General features: G+C 43.7%; 1 protein-coding gene across 1 annotated transcript in view; it reads left to right on the top strand.

Annotated features, from left to right (window-relative positions):
* ITGBL1 (integrin subunit beta like 1) overlaps nucleotides 1–14,425 on the top strand; it is a 137,426-nt gene that overhangs the window by 46,095 nt on the left and 76,906 nt on the right. The window contains exon 3 of the mRNA XM_083437925.1: nucleotides 13,619–13,765. Within this exon, the coding sequence (XP_083294051.1) occupies nucleotides 13,619–13,765 (147 nt within the window). The remainder of the gene's footprint in view (nucleotides 1–13,618; nucleotides 13,766–14,425) is intronic.

The following is a 14,425-nucleotide window of genomic DNA, read 5'->3' as shown; positions in this document are numbered from 1 at the left end:
CCACATAAATTAATGAAAGAAACTCAGTAAGTAAGCACACACTCTGTGGAAAGAAGGAATTTACTCCTGAAGATGTCATACTGAATACTGATAGCATTTGCCAGTAATTCATCCGGTACTATACCAGCTGCACTGGCTCCCGGTGGAGTACAGGATCAGGTTTAAGGTGCTGGTTTTAACCTTTAAAGCCCTATACGGCCTAGGACCCTCGTACCTACGGGACCGCCTCTCCTGGTATGCCCCACAGAGAAACCTACGGTCTGCAAATAAAAACATCCTGAAGGTCCCAGGCCTCAGAGAGGTTAGGCTGGCCTCAACTAGAGCCAGGGCTTTCTCGGCTGTGGCACCAATCTGGTGGAACGCTCTGTCACAAGAGACTAGGGCCCTGCGGGACTTGCCATCTTTCCGCAGGGCCTGTAAGACAGAGCTGTTCCACCAGGCCTTTGGTCAGGGCGCAGCCTGACCCCCTCCTCTGGCAATCTGCACAGGGTCTTGCTTGCTGGTTGCCATCAATTTGTTTTTGATTGATTTTATGGTGAAAAGTTTTTAGAATGTTGGATTGTTTTGATTGTTGTTAGCCGCCCTGAGCCCAGCTTCGGCTGGGGAGGGCGGGGTATAAATAAAATTTATTATTATTATTATTATTATTATTATTATTATTATTATTATTATGTTGTGACTATGCTGAACAGGAAGCAATTAAAGGCAGAAGCCACAAGATGAGATCTTCCCATTAAAGTTGTAGGAAAGCAATGCCTTAGGAGAGCTAACAAGTTCTGTTGTGGAAACCATCTTCCTCTCAAGCCCTGCACTCCCTGTTTTTGCGGAGAAAAGGAAGCATTAAGCTTGTGCCCTTGGGATGGGGAAAACCTTCTCAGATGCTCAGAGTCTACAGCTTCCACCATCTCTGATCATTGGTCATGCTGGCTCAGGCTGATGGGAGCTGGAGTCCAGCAACATCTGGAGGGTCATAGATACTTCATCCCTGTTGTACACCATGATAAGAAGCAAAGGAGGACAGGACCCATCTGCCTTTAATACTTGTGCAAAGCAGAGTTTCATCAGGGTCCAGTTTTCTCACTCCAACTTCAAATGCTGCACTGCCAGCGGCCAGATTTATTTCCTCTATGCAATTATGGAAGGTGTCAGAGCCCTGCCCTCCATTGTGTACGTGATCGCCCTTCATGAGGAAAATGTGAGGACGTGAGAGGTGTGTGTGTTTTCTCACTGAGCAATGGCAATGGAACATCTCTCTTTCCTACGCTCTATTCAAGTATTCAGAAACGTGTGCTATTTCTCATAGATGGAATTATTCAACTAAGAAGCGAGCAGAATGAGGTCTGCTTGTGCAATGGCACTTCCCACCTGCTTTGCTTCCCCTTAGTCTCCCCAAATCTGCTCTGGAGGTTTGAGAGAACCTAGAATGGGGTGAGAGGAAGGAGGAGAGGAGAGATCGTTTCACTGGGCAAGCATAAATGCTTTGCTGACAGAACAGCCTCCTTAGCGCTACTTTGAACAGATATGTTTTCAGGCTCTTGTCCTTGACTTGGTTTTTTATACTCTGTTTTTATTCCTTGCATTATCTATTAAGTCACACTGGGTCTGTTATAGGAAAATCCTTGGGCTCACTTGGATTACCAAACAAAGACACCAGCCAGGAATAGAGGACCCAAACAGCAGCCAGTAGGTCTGGTCTTTATTTTTAAAAAAACCTGTTGCAGCAGGACTTCCACCCACCACATGGGAGAAGCAGGAAGAAGCCCAGAACACAGGATGGCTCCCCCTTTTATCAGTTTTACAAAGATACCCACAACACCCCTAAAATCACATCATGGATACATCACACATACATCACAAATTGGGAGGGTCTGGTGAAAGAAACCTGAGCATCAGGTTTGTCCCCATCCTTCCCTTGACCTCCACCTCACACCCATCAAGTGAGACAAAAGAAATATATACAAGTTCCTGGTTTCCCAGGCCAAGTTAATCACACCTCTTCGCCCCAACCCAGTTCCTAATCCATTCTGGGATGGTTTGCCATTGTCCATGGGGTGACTGCCTGTCTGGCACCCATTTGCCAGGATGCTAGTGATTATCTCTTGTGCAAGAGGCTGCTGTGTACCTGATCCCAGTTTCAGGGATTATGGCTGCCCACACCCCAGACCCCCATTGGTAGCCATTCCTTTCCTGGACAGAACAAAGTTGGAATGGCACAAATCCATTCTGGAGTGATTTTATGTGACTTTCTAAAGTTTTACCAGTGAGCCAGTATGTTGTTGTTGTTGTTGTTGTTGTTTAGTTGTTTAGTCATGTCTGACTCTTCATGACCCCATGGACCAGAGCATGTCAGGCACTCCTGTACTCCACTGCCTCCTGCAGCTTAGTCAAACTCATGTTCGTAGCTTCGACAACAGAGTCCAACCATCTCGTCCTCTGTCATCCCCTTCTCCTTGTGCCCCCTATCTTTCCCAACATCAGAATCTTTTCCAGGGAGTCTTGTCTTCTCATGAGGTGGCCAAAGTATTGGAGCCTCAGCTTCAGGATCTGTCCTTCCAGTGAGCACTCAGGCCTGATTTCCTTCAGAATGGAGAGGTTTGATCTTCTTGCAGTCCATGGGGCTCTCAAGAGTCTCCTCCAGCACCATAATTCAAAAGCATCAATTCCTTGGCGATCAGCCTTCTTTATGGTCCAGCTCTCACTTCCATACATCACTACTGGGAAAACCATAGTGAAGAAATAAGAGAGACAACACGGGAGTTGAATACAAGTGAGCTGTGCAGGCACAAGCTAACTTTGAGCTACACAGAGCCTCTTTTTATTAGCAAGATATGCAGAACCAGCAAGATACATTCAGGGTTTTGCCCTTTACACTTATCCAATCCTGAGCCCCCTGGGTGTTGCCTAGTTATCTAGGCAACTTGCTCCACCACGTCATGTTTCCATTGCAGGGGAAAGTAAAAGTCCATTGCAAAGGCGATAAAGGTCAGGGCACGGAACACCACTGAGGAGACAAAAGGTCAAAGAGTGGACATGGCGGCTAGACAGGCTGTGGCTTGTCTTATGCTGTGGGGGAGGGTGTGTCCCTACACATAGCTTTAACTATACGGACCTTTGTCGGCAAGGTGATGTCTCTGCTTTTCAAGATCTGTCTGGGTTTGTCATCGCTTTTCTCCCAAGAGAAATCAGTGAATTGTTTTAATCAGTGAATTGTTACATTTTGTAAAGTGCAGCAGAGGTCCTTTGAATAGAGATAGGAAAAACTGTGATGAAATGTTTTGTGGGGACATTTGCCGAAGCGACTGTGTTGATTTTGGTAGTCGGGGTGTGGGTGTATGATATCTGCTGGAGGAACAACGCCCCCCATCTTTACATAAATTCCTGCAACAGGTCACTTTGTGTGAGAAACACAACTAAAGGCTAATGCTAATAAAGATGGGGATGGGCGAGAGGGGAGAGGAGACATGTACTTGCACATCTATCCCTGCACATGTGGTGTTTTTCCAATGCTGTCCATAGATGGAGGTCATCTGTCATGGTTCAGCCTGCTGAAGGCACATAGGCTATCCCTCCTGATGTCTGCTCACAGTTACAGCCCGCATATGTTCAGCAGGCTGCCCAATAAAGACTTACCCTCATTGTGTGGACAGGGTTAGGGAGGGACTAGTGGACAATGCAGAGGTGGGCAAATGCCTAACCCCAACCTTCACCCCCCACGTGGATCTGAACTCCTGAATAAGACTGGTGATTGTTCCCAAACATGGATCCTGCCAATGTTTACGTTTGATAAGGGTGAGCGAAGAGAATTTTTATCCTCTTTACATCAATCACCCCTTATTTCTTTACTGCTTAAATTTTGTTCTTGTTGTTTGCTTTTGTTATGAGAAGTGTTATGATCTGTCTGGAAAGCAATGAAATCCAGAATCATTCTCATATTGTCTGGAAGAGAGTAAATTGCCAATAAAGACAACTCTCTTGTTCTTCCTCTTATTAATTTGGCTCCAGGGAGTTGACTGACATTTTCTAGTTTCTGGCAAACAGTCCTGAGAAATAGTTGTTTTTGGGAAAATATTGTACAGTGGTACCTTGGGTTAAGTACTTAATTCGTTCCGGAGGCCTGTTCTTAACCTGAAACTGTTCTTAACCTGAAGCAGCACTTTAGCTAATGGGGCCTCCCGCTGCCACTGCACCACTGCTGCATGATTTCTGTTCTCATCCTGAAGCAAAGTTCTTAACCGGAGGTACTATTTCTGGGTTAGCAGAATCTGTAACCTGAAGCATATGTAACCTGAAGGGATTGTAACCTGAGGTACCACTGTATTGTGAAAGAATGTGGATAATAATTTTACCACACATCTGGCTCCAATGCATGGTTAATGTCTTATTAACCCTTGATCAGGGGTATGGAACCACAGCCCCACCAGATATTGTTTACCTGCAACACCCATCAATGGAAAAAACCATGGCTGGTAAAATTAGGTGGTTAAAAAACAAACAAACCCAGTAAAGAGTAGCTTGCCTACCTCTAAAGAGGGGCTAGTGGTGATTCACTAGTTGTTGTTTAATCGTTTAGTCGTGTCCGACTCTTCGTAACCCCATGGACCAGAGCATGCCAGGCACTTCTGTACTCCACTGCCTCCTGGAGTTTCCTCCTTTTCATATTGGTAGCTTCTAGAACACTGTCCAACCATCTCGTCTTCTGTCGTCCCCTTCTCCTTGTGCCCTCAATCTTTCTCAACTTCAGGGTCTTTTCCAGGGAGTCTTCTCTTCTCATGAATTGGCCAAAGTATTGGAGCCTCAGCTTCAGCTTCACTAGTAGCAAACATCTATTAAGGAAAGACTAACTTATCCTGATGACACACTCCTGTGGATGTAGTTTTAAGAAAGACAGAAGCAATCACTTCATATGTCAGACTCCACTTTCTGCTGGAATTAAATTATGCAGATCTACGTCACAACTGACCCTAGGATGTGAATGATAATATTTGTCATTAATCATTCCTTCCTCAAAGTGACAAAAAACTTATCTTACTTGTAATCTTCTTTGTTTAAAAATACATTTTCTGGTAGAAGGGTAAATAGCTAATTCGTTTTGCATTTATGCTCCTTTTGTATGCAGGCAAATCCAGAATGGCTTTAAAATTAATTCAAGGACCCTTGGTGTGAGGAGCACTAGATTTTGTCAAGACATACTTTTCTTTCTAGATTATATTACAAAAGTCTTAAAGAGTGTTGCCTGTCATCAGAATGCTGTCGTTCCCAGAGTTTTCAGTTTTGACTCCGACTATAATTATTTATAATTATAATTATTTGAGGCAATGGTGGGGAAAACTGAGGCCTGTGGGCTTCATGCAGTCCTCTAGGCCTGGCCCCCAGAACAAGCCCCACAACCTCTCCCCAGAACACACAACACACTAACTCTCCAAGTGTTGGAATGCAAGAAGGTCTTGTATCATGTTTCATAAACTGAATTTCAAGCAACACAGCATTAAACTCCATATAGACAAGACCCACTTATGTTAAATTGAAAGGGAAATGGTCAGAAACATGGGTCAGAGCTCCAAATTAAAACCAGATGTTGCAAGAGGGTGTGTCTTCATAGGAAATTGTCGGAGAAATTGTTTAGTTAGTTTCTCTTTCATTGTGCTCATTTAAGCCTTTACATCTTGTAATCCACTTTCATAAGACTTTGAACAGATTGTTCAGCCAAGAAATAGGTGGATGAGTGGAGAGGGCAGTGTTGTTTTAAGTGTGATTCCATTACCCTTCAGGAATTCCTGGAAAACTGGCAGCATATCTTTTCTGGACAGCTACTACATTGGTGGACTGCCAGTTCTTGCAAATGAACTGCATCATATTCCCCATATTGTGCACCCGTGCTTTCAAATGTACTTTAAAAGCCATATAGTACCATAATGCACTCCACTCCTCCCACTCCATGAGGATAGCTATTATTTAGTATTGTTGTTTATAAATTATTTGACAGTATTGATATGCATTGCAATTCACAGGGACATGTCAGTGAAACCTCCTAGCATTCTGCAGTCCATCCATATAGTTTGACTATGAATTTCACAACTCCAAGCCAATGATTTGTCAAAGGCACTCGCTTCCATCCTGCCAGCCTCTAAGCTATTGCCCCACACCTTTTTTGGGGCGGGGAGGGAATCACCATTTTAGGATCTACATAATATATATGCTACTCTGCGGCAGACAGCTGAGAACAACACATTAGGAACTGTTGAGATAAACTGAAATGCTAGTCAGGTGTTGACCCCTGAATGATGAGCCATGATTCATTCCTTGCAGTTTAAGTAACACTATTTTAATGGCACCTGTTCTGGGTATCTGTTGCAGTGCCCACCCCACCAATAAATGGCACTCTGGCATTCACAATTCCAAGTGCAGCTACATTTTTCTTTTCTTGCTGTGTTGATTCCATGACTAATCAAAAGAGGGTGGAAAGAGATATCAGTTTCAAATGTTTCGTTTCCTTTTGAAGGAAACAAAATGATTTCACTAATACAAAACCCTAGATTTTATATATAGATTTATGCATGAATAGTCCATCTGAAATGATGGTTTCCTTTATTAGTCATAAGCTCTTTTCTAAAGAAAATGTTTTTATTAAAGATTTTCTTGGGTTACAAAAGTACATACATTGCCTCTGCTTTCAGATCATAAATCCCTTTCTACAGCTCGGTTATATTTGATGTGAGACATTAATGTTGTAGACAGAATAAGGCTGAGGGGGAGAGAGTGGGGTAATAAACTTTCAGTCTTTTACATAGTATATGCACAGGTTTTTGTGTCAGCATCACATGGGTGGGTTCTCTTTCTATTCATTTATTAGTTTTCATTGGCGGTGAGAGAGATTGGGGGGGGCCTTCAGTTGACTGCAGTGAGTTTTGTTTGCGTGTGTGAGGGGATGTTGGTGGTTGGGTCAAATTAGCAGTGGCGTAGCGTGGGTTGTCAGCACCCGGGGCAAGGCAAGTAATTTGCGTCCCCCCCCCCCCCCGCTGCACTGTCCCTCCCCCAGATAGTCCCTCACTCTCTCTCCGCACCGCACCGCACTGCACGCCTGGCACCCTCCCCCCACAGTGGGCGGCGACCCGGGGCAAGGCAAGTAATTTGTGCCCCCCCGCTGCACTGTCCCTCCCCCAGATAGTCCCTCGCTCTCTCTCCACACCGCACCGCACTGCACGCCTGGCACCCTCCCCTCCACAGTGGGCGGTGACCCGGCGGCTCAGATCAGATTCGTAAAGCCAGCACTGCAGTGAGAGAGAGTGAGTGAGCCAGGTAGGGGCAGAGAGCTGTGAGTGCGAACGCGCCCCCCCCCCGATGTTGCGCCCGGTGCGGCCGGCCCCCCTGCACCCCCAACGCTACGCCACTGCAAATTAGCCATATCGATTCAAGCACTGTCAGTGGGTTCTTGTTGTCATCTTGTTGGGCTGTGTGTGTAATAAAGGGGAGCCACACTGGGGTGAAAGTGTCCTCTTTGGTTTGATCCTGTCCTAGTTTCAAATTGGAGATTTAACTTTTCTAATACGGCTGTTTCCCATACATTTCTCTCTCTCTCTCTCTCTCTCTCTCTCTCTCTCTCTCTCTCTCTCTCATTTGTTAAGTTTACTGAATAATAACCCCCTAAACCCTGATCTGCCATGTGGGGATGAGGAAGTATCGTATTTTTCACCCTATAAGACGCACTTTTCCCCGCTTAAAATCTAAGGGGAAATGTCTGTGCGTCTTGTGGAGCGAATGTGTGGTCCCTGGGGCTGGGGGGGACGGACGGACCCAGGCTTCCCCTGCCAGCCCCACAATCTCAGGGAGCAGCAGGAAGGCTGCACATAGCCTTTCCGCTGCTCCCCGACCTGCTCTTTGGGGCTGGGGGTGGGGGAAACCCGGGCTCTGTAAGTGGTGGTGGTGGGGAGGTTCAATGCCAAGCAACCCACATACTGAAAGCACAGTACAGCACATGCTAATACCAGTGGTGTTTGAAAACCAGCCTGTTTGGGGTGAGAGTGTTGAATTGTTTCTTTAAATGTAAAGGTTCATCATTGTTTCACCCGATGTGTATATCTTTAAGGGGCCAGAGCAAGGGCCAGAGCAAAATAACGAGATCCAGCTTTACAGCTGTGAAACATAGGTGTCAGGAATTGGGTGTAGTATATAAGGAGCAGCACCTAGCTCTGCCATTACCCTGGGGGATGGGTTGGTGGTTGGGTCGTGTTTGTTTGTTAATGTATTTGGTGTAAAAGGAGTTTTTGTTTTTCTTATTAAAACCTTGTTTAAGTTATTTTTGAGTCCCTTTTTAATGCATGGTCTCCCCAGCAAACTCTCTGCAGCACTACCATACTGCAAAAAGCCAACAGAGAGGTCTGATCCATGACCCCCTGCTCTGCAGTCTAGAGCCTGGTGCAGGGAGTGTGGGGAAGGTGAATTATCACTGCCACCATCTTGTGCCCTCACAGTTGCCGATTGCAGAGGCGGATTTAGGGCGGTGCGGGCGGTTCCCTTACAAAGGGCACCGAGTCGAGTGTGCACCTTCCAGCCTTCTTCCCAGAGCCTAGGTAGTTAGCGCTTGCTTTGGGAAGGATGAGGGCACACTCTAGGACCCTGCCCGAACCCTCGTGTCTCCTTCCCAAAGCCCATTGCGTTACCTGGCTTTGGGAAGGCAGTGTGAGAGCTGGGTGTGTGCGTGCTTGCGTGCAAAATGTTAGCATCGCACAGGGTGCCGAATCACCAAGGTGCCACTGATACAGTTGTGAATCCACTGCTCTCTGCTGCTACAGCCACAGTTTGTGTTGCTCTGATGGTTATTGTTATTTTTACATTCACAAAAGGCAATCAATAAACTCAAAACAGACAGAAAGAACGAGAGAAGGAGACATGTTCCAAAGTGCAAACCGGGGAACGCATGCACATAGAAATAAAAGAGAGTGGGTTTCGCTCTACAGCAGGGATGGGGAAGGTGATGTCTTTGCCAGTACAGGGGTACCTCAGGTTACATACACTTCAGGTTACATACGCTTCAGGTTACAGACTCCGTTAACCCAGAAATAGTGCTTCAGAAATCATGCTCTGGCGGCACAGCAGCAGCAGGAGGCCCCATTAGCTAAAGTGGTGCTTCAGGTTAAGAACAGTTTCAGGTTAAGAATGGACCTCCAGAACGAATTAAGTACTTAACCCAAAGTACCACTGTAAAGACTTAACTCCATCTTTGAACTATGTGATTTACTGACCGGCTCACTACTGTGACAGTCCTCCAGATGCTGTTGAACTACTACTCCCATGAGCGCTAGCAAAGCACAACCAGTAGCCAGGGATGATGGGAGTGGTAGTTCAGCAACACTGGGAGACTAAAAGCGTCCCCACAACTATTTTACAGAAAGGAACAGAATATAAAATCTGAGGAATAATAGCCACGCAGGAAAAAAACCACACCTGTGCAAGGAATGCTACAAAACCATTTCAGGCCTTGGAGTATGAATTTTTCTAATACATACAGAATTTGTGCTTTAGAGTGAATAATATTCAAGACCATCCATGCAAATTCTTTATGACAAGCCTATGATGAGAATTCCTCCCCCTCTGTGTTTCTATGCCAGCATTATCCGCCAGAGGGCAACATTTTAATTTTTTTAAATCCACAGCACCTCTCTTTTCTTCCTTCTGAAAAAAGGATTGATAATTTTATTCATTATTTGTAACAAGGTTTGCTAACAACAATAACAACAACAACCTGAAGTTTCCCCTCACATCAGCATTACAAATCAATGTAGTTAGTTTTGTATGTTGTTTTGTGGTCAGAAGTAAGCACCCTATAAGAGTATCGGCACCTCATTTTTAAAAGATTCTTTTTTCTACTTGATATAAGCGTAAGTAATATGTTGCCAATGTTAATCAGAATATTTTTTATATAAAAGAACCTTCTAATAATATACAAAAAAAAAAAAAAAAGTAGGATTAACCTTTATCAGGAAGGTTAATCTGAGCATCCAGAATCTTGTTAGATTTGTCCTCACATTTGCTGGTTTGTTTATTAATTTATTATGCAGCCCTCCTTTCCGCCAAATGATGCTCAAGGCAGCTAGCAACAAAAATATAAATAGTCTAAAACTGCAATAAAATAAAATAAGGCAGATAAAACGTCAATAAAAGTCAGCTTATGGTTGCAAATTGTCAACACTGGTTCAGAGGAAAGAGAATTTTCCACTAGTGTGGTGGCGATTTGCTAATCCCTGTGTGATGATCCTGATACTAATATTATGTGTGTACCCACCCCCAGAAAGACACTCTTTTTGTGCAGGCAGAGTCTGGCTCAGTGGATTCTTTTGAAATTCTCTGAGTTAGGTGAAGATGCTTTATTCCCTCTCTCTCAAAGCTGGACAATAATTACAGAACTCTCCCATTTTCTCATTCTCTTTTCTGACTTCTAAATCCTCTGTGATTCAAGAGAGGATCAATCAAAAATGATTTCTTAAGCTATTCCATGAAGCACTTTTCAGATTCTGATAAGCTCTTTTTTGAATCATTCTCTGGTTCATAAAAAAAAAAGATACTAATGAGACCAATTTAATTACCATACCAGCTGCTACTCCCTTTTTATTCTTCCTGTATAGTGCAGAAAAGAATTCAGTGTTTTAAGTCCTTTCCCCTGCATGCTGAAAACCCCACATATTTTAATATGTGTATAAATTATAAAAGGTGACTACTACCCCACACGTTTTGTTCTTGTCGTCTGGAGATGTAAAGAGATTAAATGCATGAGTAAAAAATCATGGCGCTTTATAAACGTATTAGAGCATTGGTTTGGAACTTCTGTTCCATGGGCCTAAACAGGCCTGCCTAGATTTCCCAATTTTGCCCATGAGGTAATCTTGGCACCAACAATGCTCAGAGTTGGTGGCCAATTTCAAGACCACTGCTGTTCCTTCTGAGGAGCTTTTAATCTTTAAACTAGACTTGCACTGGATAGCCCAAGAGAACAAAGAAAAGGCTGGCCATGAATTGGAAAGTAATGAAAATGGTGATGGAGGAAGGATGGAGCCAATGTGTTCATCCACATTCTCCCCAAATATATTTACAGTCACCTAATTGTGATGCCCGCATAGGGCTTCCATTACTATTTTGAATGAAATCAATCAACTATTCCAAGTTCACAGCTATGTTTTTATAGGTTCCTTTATTTTAAAACAATCCTTTCTTTCCCAGTTTTTGGCCGTTGTGTAATAATGTTTTTGATTAATGCTTATCTCCATTGACTGTGAGGGATTAAGGCTGCCTGACCAGCAGCTAAAGGAGATTACGAAGGCTAGACTGCTAAATTGATGTTTAAGGAACAAGGTAGCTGGGAGGGAGAATGTCTTTCACACTTTTGTTTGGCGCTTCTTTTATTCCATGAAGATCAAGGGAGATTGAGCTCTTAATTCACCAGGGGGACTGGAATAGAAGGCAGCTAAATTGTGATATTTTTATTGTATTAAAAAGAGATTGGTGGAAGGATGTTGTTGTTGTTTTAAATAAAAACTAATATTACTGGATACTTATATTTATGGACCAATTCAAGCCACAATTGACCACCAGTGAAAGGGTGTGTGTGGAGGGGGCGGGGCGGCTGAGATACCTTTAATATACCTTAATAATATTTTTTTTAAATGTCACTCTTTTTCTGCAATCTTTTCACTTTGCTAGGTGGAGAGGAGGGTATAAAATTGTCAAAGGCTTATTTTTGAGGCAAGGATGGTACTTAACATACAGAATTAAACATTTCTTAAATGTGAAGCTAGCGTGGAATCTTAGGACAATCTGGAAAAATAAAAAATAATACATTTTTTAAAAAATGTTCCTCATTATAAACATAAGCATTACTCAGAAAGAGGGGCTACACTCCCCCAGTACCCAGTTGTCATGGATATGCCTAACTTGGTACATGTAAGTATGCTTATGTTTAGGGAAGATGATATTAGTTTTATAACTTTCTAACTTCTAGTTTTATGGCCATAATGATATACTCATGTTAAAAGTTACACCCTTAAAAAAATAAATACATTGACAATTTGGAATATGAATGGTGAACTCCTACATCTCTGTAAGTCAATCAACACATAGACCTTTAAACACTGGATACCGCTCTGTAAGTTCCAAGCACCATGGAGCATCATGTGATCTGGGGATCATGTGATTTTTCTCTTGGTGCCTAAGCCAGTGTGATGTAGTGCTTAAGAGCAGTAGACTCGTAATCTGGTGAACCGGGTTCATATCTCCGCTCTTCCACATGCAGCTGCTGGGTGACCTTGGGCTAGTCATACTTCTGTGAAGTCTCTCAGCCTCACTCACCTCACAGAGTGTTTGTTGTGTGGGGAGGAAGGGAAAGGAGAATGTTAGCCGCTTTGAGACCCCTTCGGGTAGTGTTAAAGTGGGATATCAAATCCAAACTCTTCTAAGCATTCTTCCATCTCCTCATCCATAGATGCATGGAGACTTAGAACTTAAGAGAGGCATGAGTACTTCCTCTGATATACCCATCCCACTCTTACTTGTTAGCCAGGTTGCCTGAAGGTGGTGAGAGAGCCATGCATTTCTGCTTGGGTGACAAATAAATGCATCTGCCAAGTTGCATGCCAGGTTGCCAAGCTGTGTTAACTCCCAGGGTGGATGCTTACCCTTTTTAAAATGGAGCTCAGTAGTGTTAAGTTGTCTGGACCTGAAAAATCATTGTTAACAGAAGCCAGGTTAATCGAAAGATGAAAAAGGGAAATGTGGGGTGTTGGTTGGAGTAACTGATTGAGAAGCTCAATAATAGAGGGGGAAACCCAGCCAGATGGGCGGGGTATAAATAATAAAATTATTGTTATGATGATTATAAGCAGATGGAGGCACTGACAGTATGGTAGGAAAGTATCCACACATTTATTTATTTATTACCTTTACATGTAACTGCACATTTTCTCTCATGGTCCTTCATAAGCAAGAATATATTTTTGAAAAATTCTCTTCTATTTTTAAATGAAAGTCCACATTCATTTAAAGAGAAGGTGCCAGGCTCTCCGTTCTGTAACTGGATTTTGATTTGTGTTTGATGGCTCACGCTCAAACCATTTGATTGCTTAACAGCCACGTAACATTTACATCTAATCGTTTGTATATAAATTGCACCATGTTAAGAGCAAATTGGGATGCGGGTGGCGCTGTGGGTAAAACCTCAGCGCCTAGGACTTGCCGATCGCATGGTCGGCGGTTCGAATCCCCGCGGCGGGGTGCGCTCCCATTGTTCAGTCCCAGCGCCTGCCAACCTAGCAGTTCGAAAGCACCCCCGGGTGCAAGTAGATAAATAGCGACCGCTTACCAGCGGGAAGGTAAACGGCGTTCTGTGTGCTGTGCTGGCTCGCCAGATGCAGCTTGTCACGCTGGCCACGTGACCTGGAAGTGTCTGCGGACAGCGCTGGCTCCCGCCCTATAGAGTGAGATGAGCGCACAACCCTAGAGTCTGTCAAGACTGGCCCGTACGGGCAGGGGTACCTTTACCTTTTTAAGAGCAAATTAATGGCATTTCAAAAATAAAACATTGAGATTTGCTGCGTACATATGCTGATCAGCGATTCTTTGACTATTCATCCAGGCCATGGAAAGTGTGACTGTGGAAAGTGCAAATGTGAGGACGGTTGGTATGGTGATGCCTGCCAATACCCAACGACCTGCAACCTTACGCGGAAGAAAAGTAACGAAATGTGCAAGAATTCGCAAGATAACATCTGCTCAAATGCAGGTGAGGTTTAATTTTGCTTTGTTTTGATGGATGGGCGCAGGGGTAAACAGGAGACGCTTGGGTGATCTGTTATGTGAGTTTGAATTATGTGGATTAACTCAAAGAGGGGTTTAAAGGAAATGTGCAAGAACTGGAATATTTTGAGAATCCAGCATAAATGAATAGCACGAAGAATTAATTCCCAGTGAACATGCACAGTGGGTTGGATGCAGCTGAAGATTGCACTGATACTTTGCTTTGTTGCAATTAAATTTGGGTTGGTTGGAATTTCCGTGTTGCATCAGAGCTATATCCTTTGTAGAGTTAGTGGTAGTCCAGATCTGATTATTAGACTGTAGAAAAAGTGATGTCTGGTGGGGGTACTAAACCTATTATGGAGGTTTGGAATGAAATGTCCAGTTCTAGAGCCACAAAGTTCTATAAACAATGACCCAGGCTTACCTTGAGACCACTAGGCCCTTGTGCACCTGTGACAATGTCATTGGGGGCATGATGGCCTTCAGTCTTGCAATGCTCCTTTTGAGTGTCTTAGACTGGAGTGTCCAACTCCATTTAGAGGGCTGTACTCTAGCACATCCCATTGTTATAAATGAAATAAATAATAATTAATATTTTGCAGACATGGATAAGGCCATGAAATCATGCATTCCAAGGGATTAG

Source organism: Podarcis tiliguerta, assembly GCF_965153285.1.
Source record: "Podarcis tiliguerta genome assembly, chromosome: 4".
In the NCBI taxonomy this organism is placed as follows: Eukaryota; Metazoa; Chordata; class Lepidosauria; order Squamata; family Lacertidae; genus Podarcis; species Podarcis tiliguerta.
This window is presented reverse-complemented; position numbering and strand designations above follow the sequence as displayed.